The following is a 17,437-nucleotide window of genomic DNA, read 5'->3' on the forward strand; positions in this document are numbered from 1 at the left end:
TAAGTCGGATGTTTAACCAACTGAGCCACCCAGGCACCCCTTTCTCTTTTTCTTAAACAAGATAGGAAACAGCAGTTTTTTATTTTCCTTGCTGCAGTGGCAGTAGATTCTGTTTTTCATAAAACACGATTTCAGTAACATGGTGTATGGATAAGATTGCTCAGTCATGGACAGACAAACAGGCTGACTATAAGCCTTTAAAAAGGTTATGTCTCATGCTGGGTCCACAGAGGAACTCTCAACACCATAAAGTGCTTCACTTAAAGCTTCTGCAATATTGCAATGGCATTATTGATGGTTTTCTTTTAAGAATATGAGTTTCTTGTACATGTAAACTACTTTAGAAAAGTTGTAGATAAAAAGCCGAGGGAGAATTTCATTTTAAGCCACACAGTTCCAGACACCAACTACAGATGCCTCTGCCCTGTTTAACTACATGTTCTTTTCTGAGAAACATTCAATCACTGAGTGTTAAGTACTAAGTGGTTGAAAGAAATGATCCAATTACCTCCACTCTCCCTCATCCTGTGAATCTCACAAATGCAGAGGCTGAAGACAGGACAGTTGACTCTGTTCCCTCTCATCAGGGAAATCACTTGGTGACTAAGTGAATGTTATGAACAAGATAGCCCAATTGTCCAAGATGATCCTTGCTATAAAGATGAGGCTGACCTTTGTCATATAGTTGAGAACTCCTTGGTCAGCTGCTCCACCTGTTCAGGCTTTAGCGCTGTGAAACAAAATATGCCAGTCTGGCCAGGGATGTGCTGCCCATTGTGAGAGAAGTCCTCCTTCTTGAGGTTGGAGACCTGCCGAATCTGCATGCTAATGATGCAGCTGGCCACGACTTGCACTTCTTACAACCACTGGTTTTGAAAATCTAGGCTGGTCAGAACGGTCAAGGCAACCAGGGATCCATTGAGAGGAGGGTTGTAATACATGGGATGGATGAATGTCTTCAACTGTGACTCCACCCCTCTGACTTCATCAGCATCTTTGCAGACCGTAATGGAGTCTCCCACACACTTACCATATAAGCCCATGTTCTTGGTGTAGGATTGGCAGAGACAAACATTAATGCCCTCTTCAGTGAAGTGGTAAATGGCCTTAGGCATTCTTGTTACCATCACTAGTGGCAAAGCCTTGGTAGGTCATGTCAAAGAATGTAGAGAGATTCTTTTTTTCACTGCTGTTGCTATTTCCTTCTTTTGCTCAGGATGAGGGTCCACTTCCATGGGACTGTGGGCATAGGTGTGCAGAAGAACACTTTGCTCTGGCATTTTTGAAATGTCCTCCATAGTGCTTGTGAAGTCAAAGCCACAAGTCTTTGGGTCATAGTATAGATAACCTTGCAGCTGCATGCCAGTGTGTCTGATGGTTTGGGTAGAAAAGACATCTTGGCTGATCTTAAAAAATATTTGCAGAAAACTAGCTTTGATCCCCAGGACTTCAATTCCAGAAATGGTCTTCACAGTGATATACTAGCCAATTTTCAACCCTTTGCTGTCCACCCCCAGGGTTTGTCCTATAGATGCCTTGCAAAATTCAGCCAGTCCTACAATGGGCACATATTTTTTGTCCATATTTTTTGCAGCAATCTGGGCCTCTGCCTTCCAGATGCTAGAGAGGACATAAGGCTTTCATTATCCTGGTAGGCACCTCCTACCAGATTCTTCTTATAGGCTTTTGTGACTCCCAGGATGGGATCTGGGGGCCCACCAGGAGCTGACTCTTGCAGAGGCCAGGTGGTGAGGTTGAGGAAGAAGATGGTGGTGATTTTGGAGAGGATGCTGCCAGAGTGCAGCAGGACTAGGGGGGCAGCAAGAGGTTTGGCAGGCAGTGGCAGAATGGAGTGGAGGGCCAGTGGTGCTGACATGGAGTCTCAGGCTCCTTTACTGAGTTTTCTTGCTGTCAGAAGACTATATAGAATAGTCGTGTTTTAAGATTTTTGCAAAAGTTTCTCATAACTCTGTATTTATCCCTTTTTGAATTTAGCAGAGTTAATAGGATTCTTTTTTTTTTTTTTTTATGTCAGAAAGCCATTTTTAACTTCTAAAGCTCTGGCATATATTTCTAGGGGTTCTGATGGTCATCTGCCACACCTGTACCAGGTTGTGTAGCCAGCCAACAGTCTGGCTATTAGCGGACTAGGCTGGGGAAGTACACTGGGGTGGCTCTGTCTTGCTGCTTGTACTGATAACTGCTTGTTTCAGCTAATCTACAATGATCTTGCCCTTGCAGTCCCAGATCTTGATGGTGTGGCCTGTGGCAGCACAGAGCCAACAGTGGTGGGCGTTGAATCACAGGGCATTGATGATATCCTTGCCATCTAGGATATGAAGGTACTTGCCTTTTTTGAGGACCCACAGCATGGCTTGTTCTTTTCTGCCTTCAGAAGCACAGAGGAACCTATCTGGAGAGACAGTCACATCTGTGTGCCCAGTGTGGTTGGTCTTCAGCTTGTAGTTTTCCAGATTTGATCCTTTGACCAGCTTGCAGCTTATGAACAAGAGAAATTTACTTCTCACAGTTCTAGAGACTGGAAGTCTAAGATCGGGGTGCCAGTATAGTTGGATTCTCATAAAGACCCTCTTCCAGGTTACAGCCTGCTGCCTGCTCATTTTGGCAGAAAGAGAGCTAGTTAGTCTCTTACAGCCACTGATCCCATTCATGAAGGCTCTACTCTCATGAACTAATTACCCCCCAAAGGCCCCACCTCCACATTCCATCACACTGTGATTAGGTTTTCAACATATGAATTTTGGAGGGACACAAACATTCAGTCCATTGTAGCCTGCATGCTCTCCTTTCACTAATTCACTTAGTGGCAGAAATTTATTGGCACTCTACCTCATACAAACTTTCTAGTTACAGTCTAGTAGATTGACCTGTATCTAGAATGTCTGGGTTCTTTGTGTGTGTGTGTGTGTGTGTTTGCTTCTTTAGGAGGGGAGGGGTGTAGAGAGGGATAGAGAATCCCAAGCAGCCTCCACACTGTTAGCATGGAGCCTGACCTGGGGCTTGACCTCACGAACCAAATTAGATCATGACCTGGGTGGAAATCAAAAGTCGAATGCTTAACCAACTGAGCCATCCAGGTGCCCCTGGGTTATTTTCTATTTCAATCATACCAGAACCCAGTTAGCTTAGGTATTACACATTAGTCCATTGTTTGTTTGAAGTAATGTGAGTTCAAAGATTCATTAGTGTTTGCAAACTAGTTTGTTAGGTGAATGCTGCATTTTCTCCAACTTGGGAGCCCCAGTTTCATTTCTAGAGTAATGACATTGTTTCTGATTTTGAAACTCTGGCAAAGTCGGAGTTACCCCAGTGCTGTCCTGCACCCCAGGAACTTAGCCCAGCAAACACAAACTGCCCTGCTCGCTAACTGGTTCATGCTCCCTTATGGCTCTGTCCTCCTCTATCGGGGCTAGGAGAAATATGAGAAATGTGGAAGTCTACTCTCTACAGAATGAAATAAGGATACTTTGAGGTCTTCAAATTTTTATTTATTTATTTTTTGCTTTGATCTGAAGTATCAGAGAAAAATATAAAATTTAAAAATTGGAGCTCTCTCTACCTGCCTTCCCCTTGCCTAATCCCCAAAGCTTTAGGTGCATATCAACAGGGCAAAAAACCTTGTTTTTTGGAAGAAGGCGATATGAGGACAATGACAATAATTTATCATTATCTTTTTATTCCTATGTTGCTATCACTCAATCAAACACCTACCAAACACCTAATTCTGGCTCAGGTAACACACCAGCCTACGCTACAGAGATCATGCAGTCCCTGTCCTCAGGAGTTTGTGATCTCCTGGGAGATGCAGACAAGTAAAAGTTGAGAGGAAAGCACAAGGAGATATGTGAACACAGAGGAAAGAGAGTTTAACCATGGTTTAGGGTGAGAGGGGGTCAGGCCAACTTTTCACAGAAGAGAATTATTATTCATTCTATTGGCTGAACAGCAAAAGATACCAGGAGTTAAACTGAGGTTCTTATGTTTTCCACTATAAAATGTCTTCAACAATGGTCCCCATTTACTGTCAAAGCTGGCTTCTGTGTGATAATGCCACTAATATGATTATGCCAACCTCTCTTACAGCTCACCTTACACTTCATATCTGAAGGTCATGGCACTAAAAATCGGCATGGATGTAATCCAAGGAATCTGGTTATCATATTTGACTATTTATAATTCTAAAATTGAAAACTAAAACACAAGTTAATTGGCACTTTAAAAGATGGGTATGGAGTCGGAGAAGTGAATCAGCAGAGGAAGAAACGGTGTACTATGTGAACACAGACCAACTCTAAGGGAACTTAGATTACCAATGTCCGAAGCTGAAAGTAACTTACGGTTTGTTTTTCAAAGGCGAAGAATTGTTTTACATACCACCTGGAATGCTCCTGGGGCCTTTACAGGTCTGAATCCATCAACAGGAACACATTGATCCGCATGGCCGTTACAGAAGCAGCTGCCCTTCACAATGAAATCATAGATTGCATAATGTGTAAAATGTTGAGGCTTTGCAGTCACGTCATTTCTCTGACAGGGACAAGACTGTCGTTTTAGCAGCTGCACACGGAGGTTGGTGATCTTCAGTTGCTGCTGCACTTTGGCACTGTAAGGGTTCTCTGCATTATATGGCGGTGACAAAGCTCTGAAAATAACCTGTAAAGAAGGAAAAAAATACCATGAGTGTATAGGACTGGGTGCAAACCCCAAAGTGTTTGTCTCATACAGTCTTGGTTTGATTTACACCTTTTGTCATCTGCAAGTGATAAAATAAGAGGTTTTTAGACCTTGATCACAGAGGTGTGCTGCCTGTTTGGATGCAGAAGTATAAATTGAGTAACCAGCAGAGTCCTTACTCTTGAGAAGGAAGCCATGCAAAGATCTTGGGGGAAGAGCATTCCAGACAGAAGGAACAGCAAGTTTAAAGGCCTTGAAGCTGAATCAAGCTTGGCTTATTAAAGGAAGAACAAGGCCAGTGTGACTGAAGTCCAGGAAACAAGGGGACAGTTTTTAGAGAAAAGGATGGAGCCAGTGCATGACAGATCATGGATAGAGAGTCCTAACTCTACAGTTAGTAATTCTAACTGTAGTGGGAAGCCACTGGAGGCTCATATGCAGAGAAGTGATATCATCTGATTTACATTTTTTAAAAAAGATAACTCTCTCTTCTATAAGGAGAGTGGGTTAAAAAGGGGAAAGAATAGAAGCACCAAAATCAAGATCCAGACACTTCTATTTCCACCTTCAAAGATTAATCAGTTATTAATTGGGGCCACTGTTGCTATGAATACTTTTCATTCACCCTTTCTGGATCTGCCTTCCAAGCTTGTGGCACATTCTTGGAATATTCTAACCAGTAGTAAATATACAGTTGTTTCAGGGTGGATTTGATTTCTGAAATCAGTTAAAAGTCCCTTAAGTCCAAATGTAGAGAATAAGATGATCAAGTTAGTTAACAATATTTTGGCTAACTGTAAAGTATAAGTAATAAAATTGTTTTTACTGTGTATGTTATAGATAGACTTGAAAGGCAATTTAAAACTTTAGTTCTGAGAAGGAAACCAGAGGTAGGAAGACTCAGGAGGGATGGACTTCAGGCATGTAGTTGTGTCCATACATTATATGGGGTTAATAAAAGGGACCCTGGGGTGGAGTGGTACAACTTCTCTAATGGATGCCTTAACTTTGAGGGAATAAAGCTGGTGGGAGAGAAAATCACTGCCAGTGGAAAGCAATGAATTTAAAAAAGGGAATTCCAAACTATCTCATAACATAAAACAGTATTATAAGGAGACCAACACCAAGTTATACCTTATTATGCAGATTAAAACACAAAACAGAACCTTAGGCAATTTTGTTAATTTATATATAATTACATAATTTTGTTAATTTATAAAGCTCTGCTGAAAAATTTTTAGGTTATCTCTTGGTTTTTTAAAGATATGTTAAAACTCTATTCACAAGAAAACAGAAATATTTTGATAAATGAGTAGTATGAAAGTAAAGTAATTATTGAAAAGTAGGCTTTGGATAAACTCCCAATTTGAGAGAATGTACCTAAAAAGGAGCTTTCCAGGAAAATTTTTTCTTAAGGAATACTTCAGATATAAAAATTTCATTTTAAGAATTGGTTTTGTACTGAAAGGATGAAAAGGCGAGAATCAACCGTGCAGGATCACATCTCCAGCCCTACTTAGGTGCAGAACTGTTCTAAATGAAATATAACTTTGGGGGAAGGGGTGATAATTCAACGGATACTTGGCCTCCACAGCCAATTCTCCATTTAGCAGCCACAGTGATTCTCTATAAACGGAAGTTGGATCATGTCACTGCTTAAATGTAACCCCTCACCCTAAGACCTCCTATTTGTCTCAGAATAAAATACAGAGACCTTATAGGATCCCTGCCTCATTTTTGTTCTTTGCGCTTATTGCCAATTGACACATTGTAGTTGCTTTAATGTTTTACTGTCTTCCTGGTCTAGAAAGTAAACTTCTTGAGGATAATTGCTGATCCCAGGACAGTGCCTGACACAGAGGAATTATTCAATAAATTCTTGGTAAATGAATTGATTGATTATAACATTGTTCTTGGCATTTAAGTAATAGAAAAGAACTTTAAATAACAACTTCCTTTTCTAAGGTCCTAAACAGATTCACACACTGAATTCATGTTATAGCACTAGAAGGGAAGAGGTAGGAACTTATAAAAATAGTTGGAAATAACTGAATCATTAACCAGCCTCTGCATTTCTAGCTATTTTTGAACTTGCAGACCTTGGAAAAAGTTGTAGCCTAAACTTTAACAATATTCTGCACCATTTATTCACATGTAAAGTGGTGGAAAGCAATGTATGGAATACAGTTTTCCAACAAATGATATGTCACCTACTTGAAAGTCAATATGGAACTAATGTCCCTTTTAATGATAGCCTATACCACAGCATGTTTTTTACATTTTGAATCATTAAAAAATAAAAAACATTGAATCCATTGTGAGTTTTATGTGACACTTATTTTTCAAGTAACACCCCCAATACTGGCATTCTGTTAGACATTCGTGAAGAGCACTTGCCCTAAATGAAATCAATAATGTGGCTCCTCCTGGTTTATCAACCACAGTAATACAAGGACATGGAAAAGGGTCACAGTGCTTACCAAGTAAATATTCCACTGAAAAGTATATGGCGTCCCTCTCTAAACTGTGGCCCGCCCTTCCTTTTCCTCAACATTGGTGGTACTGTTTGCTTTCTCTATTCCTACCATGTATTTATCCTTGACATTTACCCTAGTTCCCTCTCTCTCACTCCTTATAACCCGTTTCCTGAGAATTATTTAGCACATGCAAGGCTAGAGGAAGATCTGTCAAGGTTTGTAGGAACTTAGAAGCTCTTTTGCTTCCTGACCCCAGACTGTGGAAGCTGAATGGCGGCTCTGTGCTTAGTGTGCATGACACCACAGTTGGCACGCTGATATCAGCAGGGAAGGGACATCATGACCCCTGAGGCTGCATGCTGGAAAGGAGACAGAAGAGTGCCACAGACACAAAGTGAACGGGAATTTAAACCATGAAATCTTTTTTCCAGAAAGGAGACGCCTTAATCTGATACTCTGGGAAATGGAGCTACCCTGCGTCAGGAAACAAAGAGTGCGCCAATCCAGATGCTGCAAACTTCTGGCAGGTTGCCCTTTGGGTTCCACCCAGTTTTTCTTCAAACATCTCCAGAAGTAGCCTGCATGGCACTACTAAAATGAAGTAAGAAAAAGTGTAGAAGCCCTCATATATCAGCCTTTTCTGTTTTTGGCCCCATCAGGAACAGGATGTATCTACGGGCCCACCATTTTTCCTCCGTCTTTGGCTGCTTCTGAAGGCACACTCCTGCAAGACATAGTTAACAAGCCAGAGGAGAGCTAGGATCAAGCTCATTCCAATGCTTCCAGCTTATTAGTGCTATCAGCCAGGACTTCCTGATCTTATTTTTCAAATTAAGGAAGTGGATTACATTTCAGTGAATAATACTATGCTCATTACAGAGAAAGCTGTCACTCAAAATGTAGAAGACATTGGGGCGCCTGGGTGGCTTAGTCGGTTAAGCATCCGACTTTCGCTTAGGTCATGATCTCGCAGTTCGTGGGTTCGAGCCCCGTGTCGGGCTCTGTGCTGACAGCTGGCTCAGAGCCTGGAGCCTATTTCAGAGTCTGTATCTCCCTCTCTCTCTGACCCTCCCCTGCTCACGCTGTCTCTCTCTCTCTCTCTCCTAGAAATAAATAAAAATATTTTTTTAGAAAATGTAGAAGACATTAAGAATCTACAGTGCAATCCCAGAGACAACCAGGAATACCAACTCCACAATATTTTCCCATCTAAACTTCTGTATATATACATATAGAATATAACGTAAACCACTTTGTTTCAACTTAACAATACCTTGTGAGTTTTTTCCAATTCAGTGAAAATAATTCCACATCAGTGGTTATTAAAATGTGGCTCACAGACCAACACTATCAGTATCAACCTGGAAACTAGTTAGAAATGCAAATTCTAGGCTGACTGCCTCAGAAACTCTGGATATGGAGCCCAGGAATCTGGGTTTCAGCAGCCTTCCAGATGATTCTGATGCACAGTAAAGTTTGAGAAACACTCCTTCATAATTTAAAAATTTGATTAGGATTCCATTGTGTGGATATGACATAATTTATTTAACCAGGCTGCTGTTGTTAGGCATCTAGATTATTTTGAACTTTTCAGTATAACCAACTACAGTATACAATCTTATAGCTAAAATGCAGAAGAATATCCTGAAGATAAATTTCTAAATGTGAAATCAATGGTTTAAATGAAATACATAATTTTAAAACATACCTGAGCTTCTGAGTGAATCACAAACCCTTTCCTACCTAATCTTTGGAATCTTCACATTTCTCTGGTCTTGTCTTACTTTCTAAGCCCAGAACCAATCAAGCTTTGCCTAAAGATCTGGATTTTTGGCTTAGGCTCTGCCATTTCATATGCCTTAGTATAACAAAGAGATCCCTAAAATGTTCTGAACAGGTTAGAATTACCTATATCTTCTTTCTTTTCTAACTCTTGATAATAGTGAGAATTAGTTAAAATGGCATTTCATATGTCCTGTTTTTACTCTGAGATGAAACTTTCAACAGAGTTTAACACAATATGAACAGAATAAAAGTAATTAGGTACATAACAGACAGGAATTCTTTCAGTACACAAACTCATACTTACATATTGCTCTGTAACTAAAATCTTATTGCCTATGTTAGATCACAATAATTCAAGAAACTTAGTTATCACATTTAAAAAATTCTTTTTAGCAACTAGCTTGAGGAATATTTCAGGTCCAAGTTTCCCATCTTGTGGACTCTGTTGGCAATTGTCTTTCCATGAAAGCACTTTCATGCTATGACATTGTTCTTTATTTTTATTTTTATTTTAGAGAGAAAGAGCATGAGTCGGGGAGAGGGACAGAGAGAGAGAGAGAATCTTAAGCCTCCATGTTCAGCATGGAGCCCAACATGGGGCTCGATCCTATGACCCTGGGATCATGACCTGAGTTGAAATCAAGATTTGGACCCCCAACCAACTGAACCACCCAGGTGCCTTGATCATCCTAGTACACTGTTATTGCCTATTACGTGTCTGTATTGCAAAATAGACTCTGCTCAGTGGGCGGGGATCTTGTTTGTTTGGTTAACAGCTGTGTCCCCCAGCATGTCCCTGGCATATTATGGCATTTCATAATTACATTGAATGAATAAATGAACTATTTTTCCAAATAGCACTTTTATTTTTTTAAACTTTATAATGTTTTAATTATATCTGAGAGAGAGAGAGAGAGAGAGAGAGGGACAGTGTGAGTAAGGGAGGGTCAGAGAGAGAGGGAAATACAGAATCTGAAACAGGCTCCAGGCTCTGAGCTGGCTGTCAGCACAGAGCCCGACACAGGGCTTGAACCCACGAACCGTGAGACCATGACTTGAGCTGAAGTCGGACACTTAACCAACTGAGCCACCCAGGTGCCCCTTGTGTAACTGTTTTCAATTCTTTGGGGTATACACCTAAAGGTGGAATTGAGGGAACATACAGTATTCTATGTCTTAACTTTTTGAAGAGTTGCCAAACTGCTTCTCATAGTGGATAAACCATTTTCCATCACCAACATAAAAGGGTCCTAATTTCTCTACATCCTTGCTGATACTTGTTATTTTCTGTTGTTGTTTTACAGCCATCCTAGTAGGTGTGAAGCAGTGCCTCATTGTGGTTTTGATTTGTATTTCCCTAATGACTAATGACGTTAAGCATTTTTTTATTTGCTTGTTGGGCATCTGAATACCTTCTTTAAAGAAATGTCTATTCAAGTCCTTTGCCAATTTTTTAAAAGATACACAGTGTTTTTATTAGTTTCAGGTGTACAATTTAAATTCAACAATTTAGTGATTCAACAATTCAGAAGTCAAAAGTCGAAGTTGGACGCTCAACCAACTGAGCCACCCAGGTACCCCCCAAATAGCACTTTTAAAAAGGAGGAGCCAAATAGGTAATAGGATTTAGAAACATAAAAAAGGCAAAAAGTTCTTACCACAATTCTACACTCTTGATGAGAAGTGTATGAATACACACATATATAAATGCCTAAATAAAAATATGTAATACATTTCAAATGGTTTTATGGATTCATTCTCTCCAAGAGCACACACAGTCTTTCACATTCTTAAGAAAATGGATTAGACAGGCATGATCAAGTACCCAAAGACATACAAATATCACAGCTTTTCCATAGTTTGTGGTCTAGTGTTGTTATTTACCAAAAATGGAAGCTTTTAGGATCATAACTGCAATTGTTCTTTAATGGTTTTTAAAATTCCCAAATCGTTATGTTATCAGAACAGTTTTTGCTTTCAATGATTTTCTCTCTTGTTTTTCTATTTCATTTTTGCTTTTATTTGTATTACTTACTTTCTTCTACTTACATTGGGCTTAATTTTCTCTTCTTTATTTATTAATTTATTTACTAGTTTGTTTTTTTCTTCTAAGTTTTTATTTAAATTAAGGTTAGTCAATATATAGTGTAGTATTGGTTTCAGGAGTAGAATTTAGTGACTCATCATTTACATATAACACCCAGTGCTCATCACAATAAGTGCCCTTCTTAATGCTCATTACCCATTTAGCCCATGCCCCTACTCACCTCTCTGCCATCAATGCTCTAGTGTTTTGTATATTTAAGAGTCTCTTACGGTTTGCCTCCCTCTCTGTTTATATCTTATTTTTCTTTCCCCTCCCCTATATTCTTCTGTTTTGTTTCTTAAATTCCACATATGAGTGATATCATATAGTATTTGTCTTTCTCTGACTTATTTTGCTTAGCATAATGCACTCTAGTTCCATCTACCTCATTGCAAATGGCAAGATTTCATTCTTTTAGATGGCAGAGTAATATTCCAGTGTGTGTGCATGCACCAAACTTCTTTATCCATTCATCAGTTGATAGACATTTGGGCTCTTCCCATACTTTGGCTATTGTGGATAATGTTGCTATAAACTGCTATTGGGATGCATCTGTCCCTTCAAATCAGTACTTCTGTATCCTTTGGATTAATACCTAGTAGTGCAATTGTTGGGTATGGTAGTTCTATTTTACCTTTTTGAGGAAAGTCCATTCTGTTTTCCAGAGTGGTTGCACCAGTTTGCATTCCCACCAGCTATGTAAGAGGGTACCCCTTTCTCTACATCCTCACCAGTATCTGTTGTTTCCTGAGTGGTTTTGATTTTTATTTCCCTGATGATAAGTGATATTGAGCACTTTTTCGTGTGTTTATTAGCTATTTCTATGTCTTCTTTTGAGAAATGTCAGTTCATGTCTTCTGCCCATTTCTTAACTGGGTAATTTATTTTTTGGGTGTTGAGTTTGATAAGTTCTTTATAGATTTTGAATACTAGCCCTTTATTTGATGTGTCATTTGCAAATATCTTCTATTCCATAGGTTGCCTTTTAGTTTTGTTGATTGTTTCCTTTGCTGTGCAGAAGCTTTATAACTTGATGAAGTCATAGTAGATCATTTTTGCCTTTGTTTCCCTTGCCTCCAGTCCCATGTCTTGTAAGAAGTTGCTGCAGTTGAAAGCAAAGAGGTTACTGCCTGTGTTCTCCTCCAGGATTTTTATGGTCTCCTATCCCACATTTAGGTGTTTCATCCAGTTTGAATTTATTTTTGCGTATGGTGTAAGAAAGTGGTCCAGGTTTTCTTCTGCATGTTGCTGTCCAGTTTTCCCAGCAACATTTGCTGACGAGAATTTTTTCCATTGGATATTCTTTCCTGCTTTGTCGAAGGTGAGTTGGCCACACATCTGTGGGTCCATATCTGGGTTTTCTATTCTGTTCCATTAATCTATGTGTCTGTTTTATGCCAGTACCATACTGTCTTGATGATTACAGCTTTGTAGTATAGCTTGTAGTCCGGAACTGTGATACCTTCAGCTTTGGTTTTTCTTTTTCAACATTACTTTGGCTGTTAAGGGTGTTTTCTGGTTCCATACAAATTTTAGAATTGCTTTTTCTAGCTCTATGAAAATGCTGCTGTTATTTTGGTAGAGATTGCATTGAATATGTAGATTACTTTGGGTAGTATGACATTTTAACAGTATTTGCTCTTTCAACCATGAATGTGGAATGTTTTTCTGTGTCTTCAATTTCTTTTATAAGTATTCCATAGTTTTCAGAGTACAGATCTTTTACCTTTGGTTAGGTTTATTCCTAGGTATCTTATGTTTTTTAGTGCAATTGTAAATTGATTTCTCTGTCTGCACCTTCATTATTGGTTTATAGAAATGCAACCAATTTCTGTATGTTGATTTTCTATCAGTTGGCTTTGCTGAATTCATGTATCAGTTCTAGCAATTTTTTGGTGGAATCTTTCAGGTTTTATATATAGAGTATCATGCCATCTGTGAAGAGAGAAAATTTGACTTCTTTCTTGCTGATTTGGATGCCTTTTATTTCTTTTTATTGTCTGATTGGTGAGGCTAGGACTGCCAGTACTATGTTGAACAACAGTGGTGAGAGTGGAACATCCTGTTGTGTTCCTAACCTTAAGGGAAAAGCTCTCAGTTTCTTCCCATTAAGGATGATATTAACTGTGGGTCTTTTGTATATGGCCTTTATTATGTTGAGATATGTTCCTTATATCCTTACTTTCTTGAGGGTTTTATCAAGAAAGAATGCTGTATTTTGTCAAGTGCTTTTACTGCATCTGTTGAGAGGATCATATGGTTCTTATTCTTTCTTTTATTAATGTGGTGCATCAGGTAGATTGATTTTTGAATATTGAACCACCCCTGCAGACCAGGAATAAATCTTCATTGTGGTGAATAACTCCTTTAATGTCGTGTTGGATTTGATTTGCTAGAATCTCGTTGAGAATTTTTGCATCCATGTTCATCAGGGATATTGGTCTGTCATTCTCCTTTTTTTTAGTGGGGCCTTAGTCTGGTTTTGGAATCAAGGTAATGCTGGCCTCATAGAATAAGTTTGGAAATTTTCATTCTATTTCTATTTTTTGGAATAGCTTCAAAAGAATAGGTATTAACTCTTCTTTAAATGTTTGGTAGAAACCCCTTGGGAAGCCTTCCAGTTCTGGACTCTTATTTGTTGGGGGCTTTTTGATAACCAGTTCAATTTCTTCACTGGTTATGAGTCTGTACAAATTTTCTATTTTTTCCTGTTTCAGTTTTGGTAGTTTACATGTTTCTTGGAATTTATCCTTTTCTTCTAGATTGCCCAGTTTGTTGGCATAGAATTGCTCATAATATTCTCTTATAATTATTTGTATTTCTGCAGTATTGGTTGTGATCTCTTCTCTTTCATTCATGATTTTTATTTATTTGGATCCTTTCTCTTTTCTTTTTAATAAGTCTGGCGAGGGGGTTTATAAATTTTGTTTATTCTTTCAAAGAATCCGCTCCTAGTTTCATGTATCTGCATTCTATATCGTTTAATTCTCCTCTAATCTTCATTATTTCCCTTCTTCTGCTGATTTTAGGCTTTATTTGCTGTTGTTTTTCCAGCCTGTTTAGGTGTAAGGTTAGGTTGTGTATTTGAGACTTTTCTTGCTTCCTGAGTAAGGACTGTATTGCTATATATTTCCCTCTTACAACCACCTTTGCTGCATCCCAAAGATTTTGGACTGCCATGTTTTCACTTTCACTTGCTCTCATATATTTTTTAATTTATTCTTTAATTTACTGGCTAACCCATTCATTTTTTAGTAGAATGTTCTTTAACCTCCATGTGTTTATGGTCTTTCCAAATTTTTTCTTGTAGTTAACGTCAAGTTTCTTAGTGTTGTCTGAAAATATGCATGAAAATATACAAACTCTTTGTATTGGTTGAAGCCTGATTTGTGACCCAATAAGCGATCTATTCCTGAGAATATTCCGTGGGCACTTGAAAAGAATGTATATTTTGTTGTTTTAGCATGAAATGCTCTGACTATATCTGTTAAGTCCATTTAGTCCAGCATGTCATTCAAAGCAATTTTTTCCTTACTGATGTTCTGCTTAGATATTCTGTTCTTAGATGTTCTGTTCATTGCTGTAACTGGTGTGTTAAAGTCCCCTACTATTTATTCTATTATTACCAATGAATTTCTTTAAGATTGTTATTAATCGATTTATATATTTGGCTCTTCTAAGTTGGGGGCATACATATTTATAATTGTTAGATCTTCTTGTTGGATAGACCCCTTTATTATGATAACAGTGCCCTTCTTCACCTTTTGTTACAGTCTTGGTTTTAAAATCTAATTTGTTTGATGTAAGTATGGCTACTTTGGCTTTCTTTTGATATCCAACAGCATGATAAATGGTTCTCCATTCCCTCACTCTCAATCTGCAGGTGTTACTGGGTCTAAAATGAGTCTCTTGGGGCACCTGGGTGGCTCAGTCAGTTAAGTGTCTGACTTCTGCTCGGGCCATGATCTCAGGGTTCGTGGGTTCGAGCCCCGTGTCATGCTCTGTGCTGAAGCTAGCTCAGAGCCTGGAGCTGTTTCAGATTCTGTATCTCCGTCTCTCTCTAACCCTCCTCTCCTCATGCTGTCTCACTCTCAGAAATAAATAAAACATTAAAAAAATTTAAAATAAGTCTCTTATAAGCAGCATATGGATGGGTCTAGTTGTTTTTTTTTTTTTAATCCATTCTGATACCTATATGTTTTGATTGGAGCATTTAGTCCATTTACATTTAGAGTAATTATTGATAAATATGAATTTAGTGCCATTATATTACCTGTAAAGTTGCTGTTCCTGTAGATTGTCTCTATTCCTTTCTAGTATTTGGTGCTTTTGGTCTCTTTCCCACTCAAAGGATGCCCTTTAATATTTCTTGCAGAGCTGGGTTAGTGTTCATGAACTCCTTTAGTTTTTCTTGTCTTGGAAATTCTTTATCTCTTCTTCTATTCTGAATGACAGCCTTGTTAGATAAATTATTCTTGGCTGCCTATTTTTTGCCAATTAGCATGTTGAATATATCATGCCACTCACTTCTGGCCTGCTAAGTTTAGTGGACAGGTCTGTAGCTAACTTATGTGGCTATCCTTGTAAGTTAATAGCATTTTGTCCCTAACTGCTTTCAGGATTCTCTATCTTTGTATTTTGCAAGTTTCACTATGATATGTCTTGGTGTTGACCTGTTTTTATTGATTTTGAGTGGAGTTTTCTGTGCCTCTTGGACCTCAATGCCTGTTTCCTTCCCTAGATTAGAGAAGTTCTCAGCTATAATTTGTTCAAATAAACCTTCTGCCCATTTTTCCTGCTCTTTTTATGGTACTCCTATGATATGGATATTATTGTGTTTTATTGAGTTGCTGAGTTACATATGCCTATATTCGTGATCTAATAGTTTTCTTTCCTTTCTCTCTTCTTTTCTGCTTCATTATTTTCCATAATTTTACCTTCTATATTACATGTTCATTCCCTTGTTTCTTCCATCCTCATTATGATTACATTCAGTGGGTTTTGCATCTTAGTTACAGCATTTTTTATTTTAGCCTGGCTACTTTTTAGGTCTTTTATCTCTGCAGCAAAGGTTTCTCTCATGTTTTCTATGCTTCTTTCAAGTTCAGCTAGTATTCTTATGACTCTTGTCTAAATTCTTTTTTTTATGTGTTTTAAAAATTTGTTTCTGAGAGGGAGTGAGACAGCATGAACAGGGGAGGGTCAGAGAGAGAGGGAGACATAGAATCTGAAGCAGGCTCCAGGCTCTGAGCTAGCTGTCAGCACAGAACTTGACGTGGGGCTCGAACCCACAAACCGTGAGATCATGACCTGAGCTGAAGTCGGACACTTAACCGACTGAGCCACCCAGGCACCCCGACTCTTGTCTAAATTCTTGATCGGATATATTGCTTATAGCTGTTTTGAGTAAATACCTGGATGTGAGTATTTCTTGATCTTTGTTTTGGGGAGAATTTCTCCATCTTGTTATTTTGTCTAGGTTTCTGTCTTTTGCATGTTATGAAAGCTTGTTATGTTTTTTGCTCCTGAGAATAATGCTGTATTAAGGAGGGGTCATACATTGTCCAGGGTCTGATGCGTCAGGAAGTGTTTCTGGTGTATGTTGTGTGCACTCTGCTGTTGTGTTTTGGCTGCTCTTTACCACAGATCAGTCGTCTGCAGAGTTCCCTTTTCTTGCAGTGGGGAGTATTGCAGTGGACCTTTAACTAGATGTGCTTTGATTTGTTTGTTAAAATGAGCCCGATTTTTTAAAAAGCCTAATCCAAAAAAGAAGATAAAAGGAAAAGGAAGAAAAAGCAAGCAAGCAAGCAAGCAAACAGACAAACAAACAAACAAACAAACAAAAAACTATAAACCTGATTCCAAAGGGGAAAAAAAAGAAAAAAGAAGAAAGCCTGGTCCTATTTCCACCAAAATTAAAGCCGATGCTTTGAAGCACTATATAATCAGTATATTTGGTATATGTGGGGTGCCTGTGCTGATCTTCTGGGGGAGAAGCCCAGTGCTCTGGCTCACAGATAGACCGGCCTAGTAAAGATGCAGTTGCAGGGGTACAGGGGGTTAGGATTTGGTGTAAGCAGCTCCAGCCTCCACTGGGGGTGCTGTGTTGTTCACTGAAATCTGACTGTGCTGGTGGGTGGGGGGAAGATGGCATCACTGTGTCACCCTGCTGTCCCATCCCCAGAGAGGGGACCTCACACCCACCACTGTTCAGGAAGCCCTCAAAGAAGAGCAAACAATCTCCCCTCTTGTGTCCCAGGCTTACATCAGATCCTTGCCCTCACCTTCTCTGTGCACCTGATGCCATAGTTTTTATGTGTTTTATCTCTGTCACACAACCAGGATTCAAAACTCTAAATCTTTTTTATTTTTATTTTTTTAATGTTTTATTTAT

General features: G+C 38.9%; 1 protein-coding gene and 1 pseudogene across 3 annotated transcripts in view; both read right to left on the reverse strand.

Annotated features, from left to right (window-relative positions):
• Positions 1–17,437, reverse strand: part of NTN4 (netrin 4) — a 122,918-nt gene that overhangs the window by 70,303 nt on the left and 35,178 nt on the right. For all 3 annotated transcript variants that reach the window (XM_039236567.1, XM_039236566.1, XM_039236565.1), the window contains exon 3: positions 4,396–4,674. In XM_039236567.1, the coding sequence (XP_039092498.1) occupies positions 4,396–4,674 (279 nt within the window). The remainder of the gene's footprint in view (positions 1–4,395; positions 4,675–17,437) is intronic.
• LOC120234664 lies at positions 593–1,876 on the reverse strand (annotated as a pseudogene).

Source organism: Hyaena hyaena, unplaced genomic scaffold (assembly GCF_003009895.1).
Source record: "Hyaena hyaena isolate Hyena2069 unplaced genomic scaffold, ASM300989v1 scaffold_113, whole genome shotgun sequence".
NCBI lineage: Eukaryota > Metazoa > Chordata > Mammalia > Carnivora > Hyaenidae > Hyaena > Hyaena hyaena.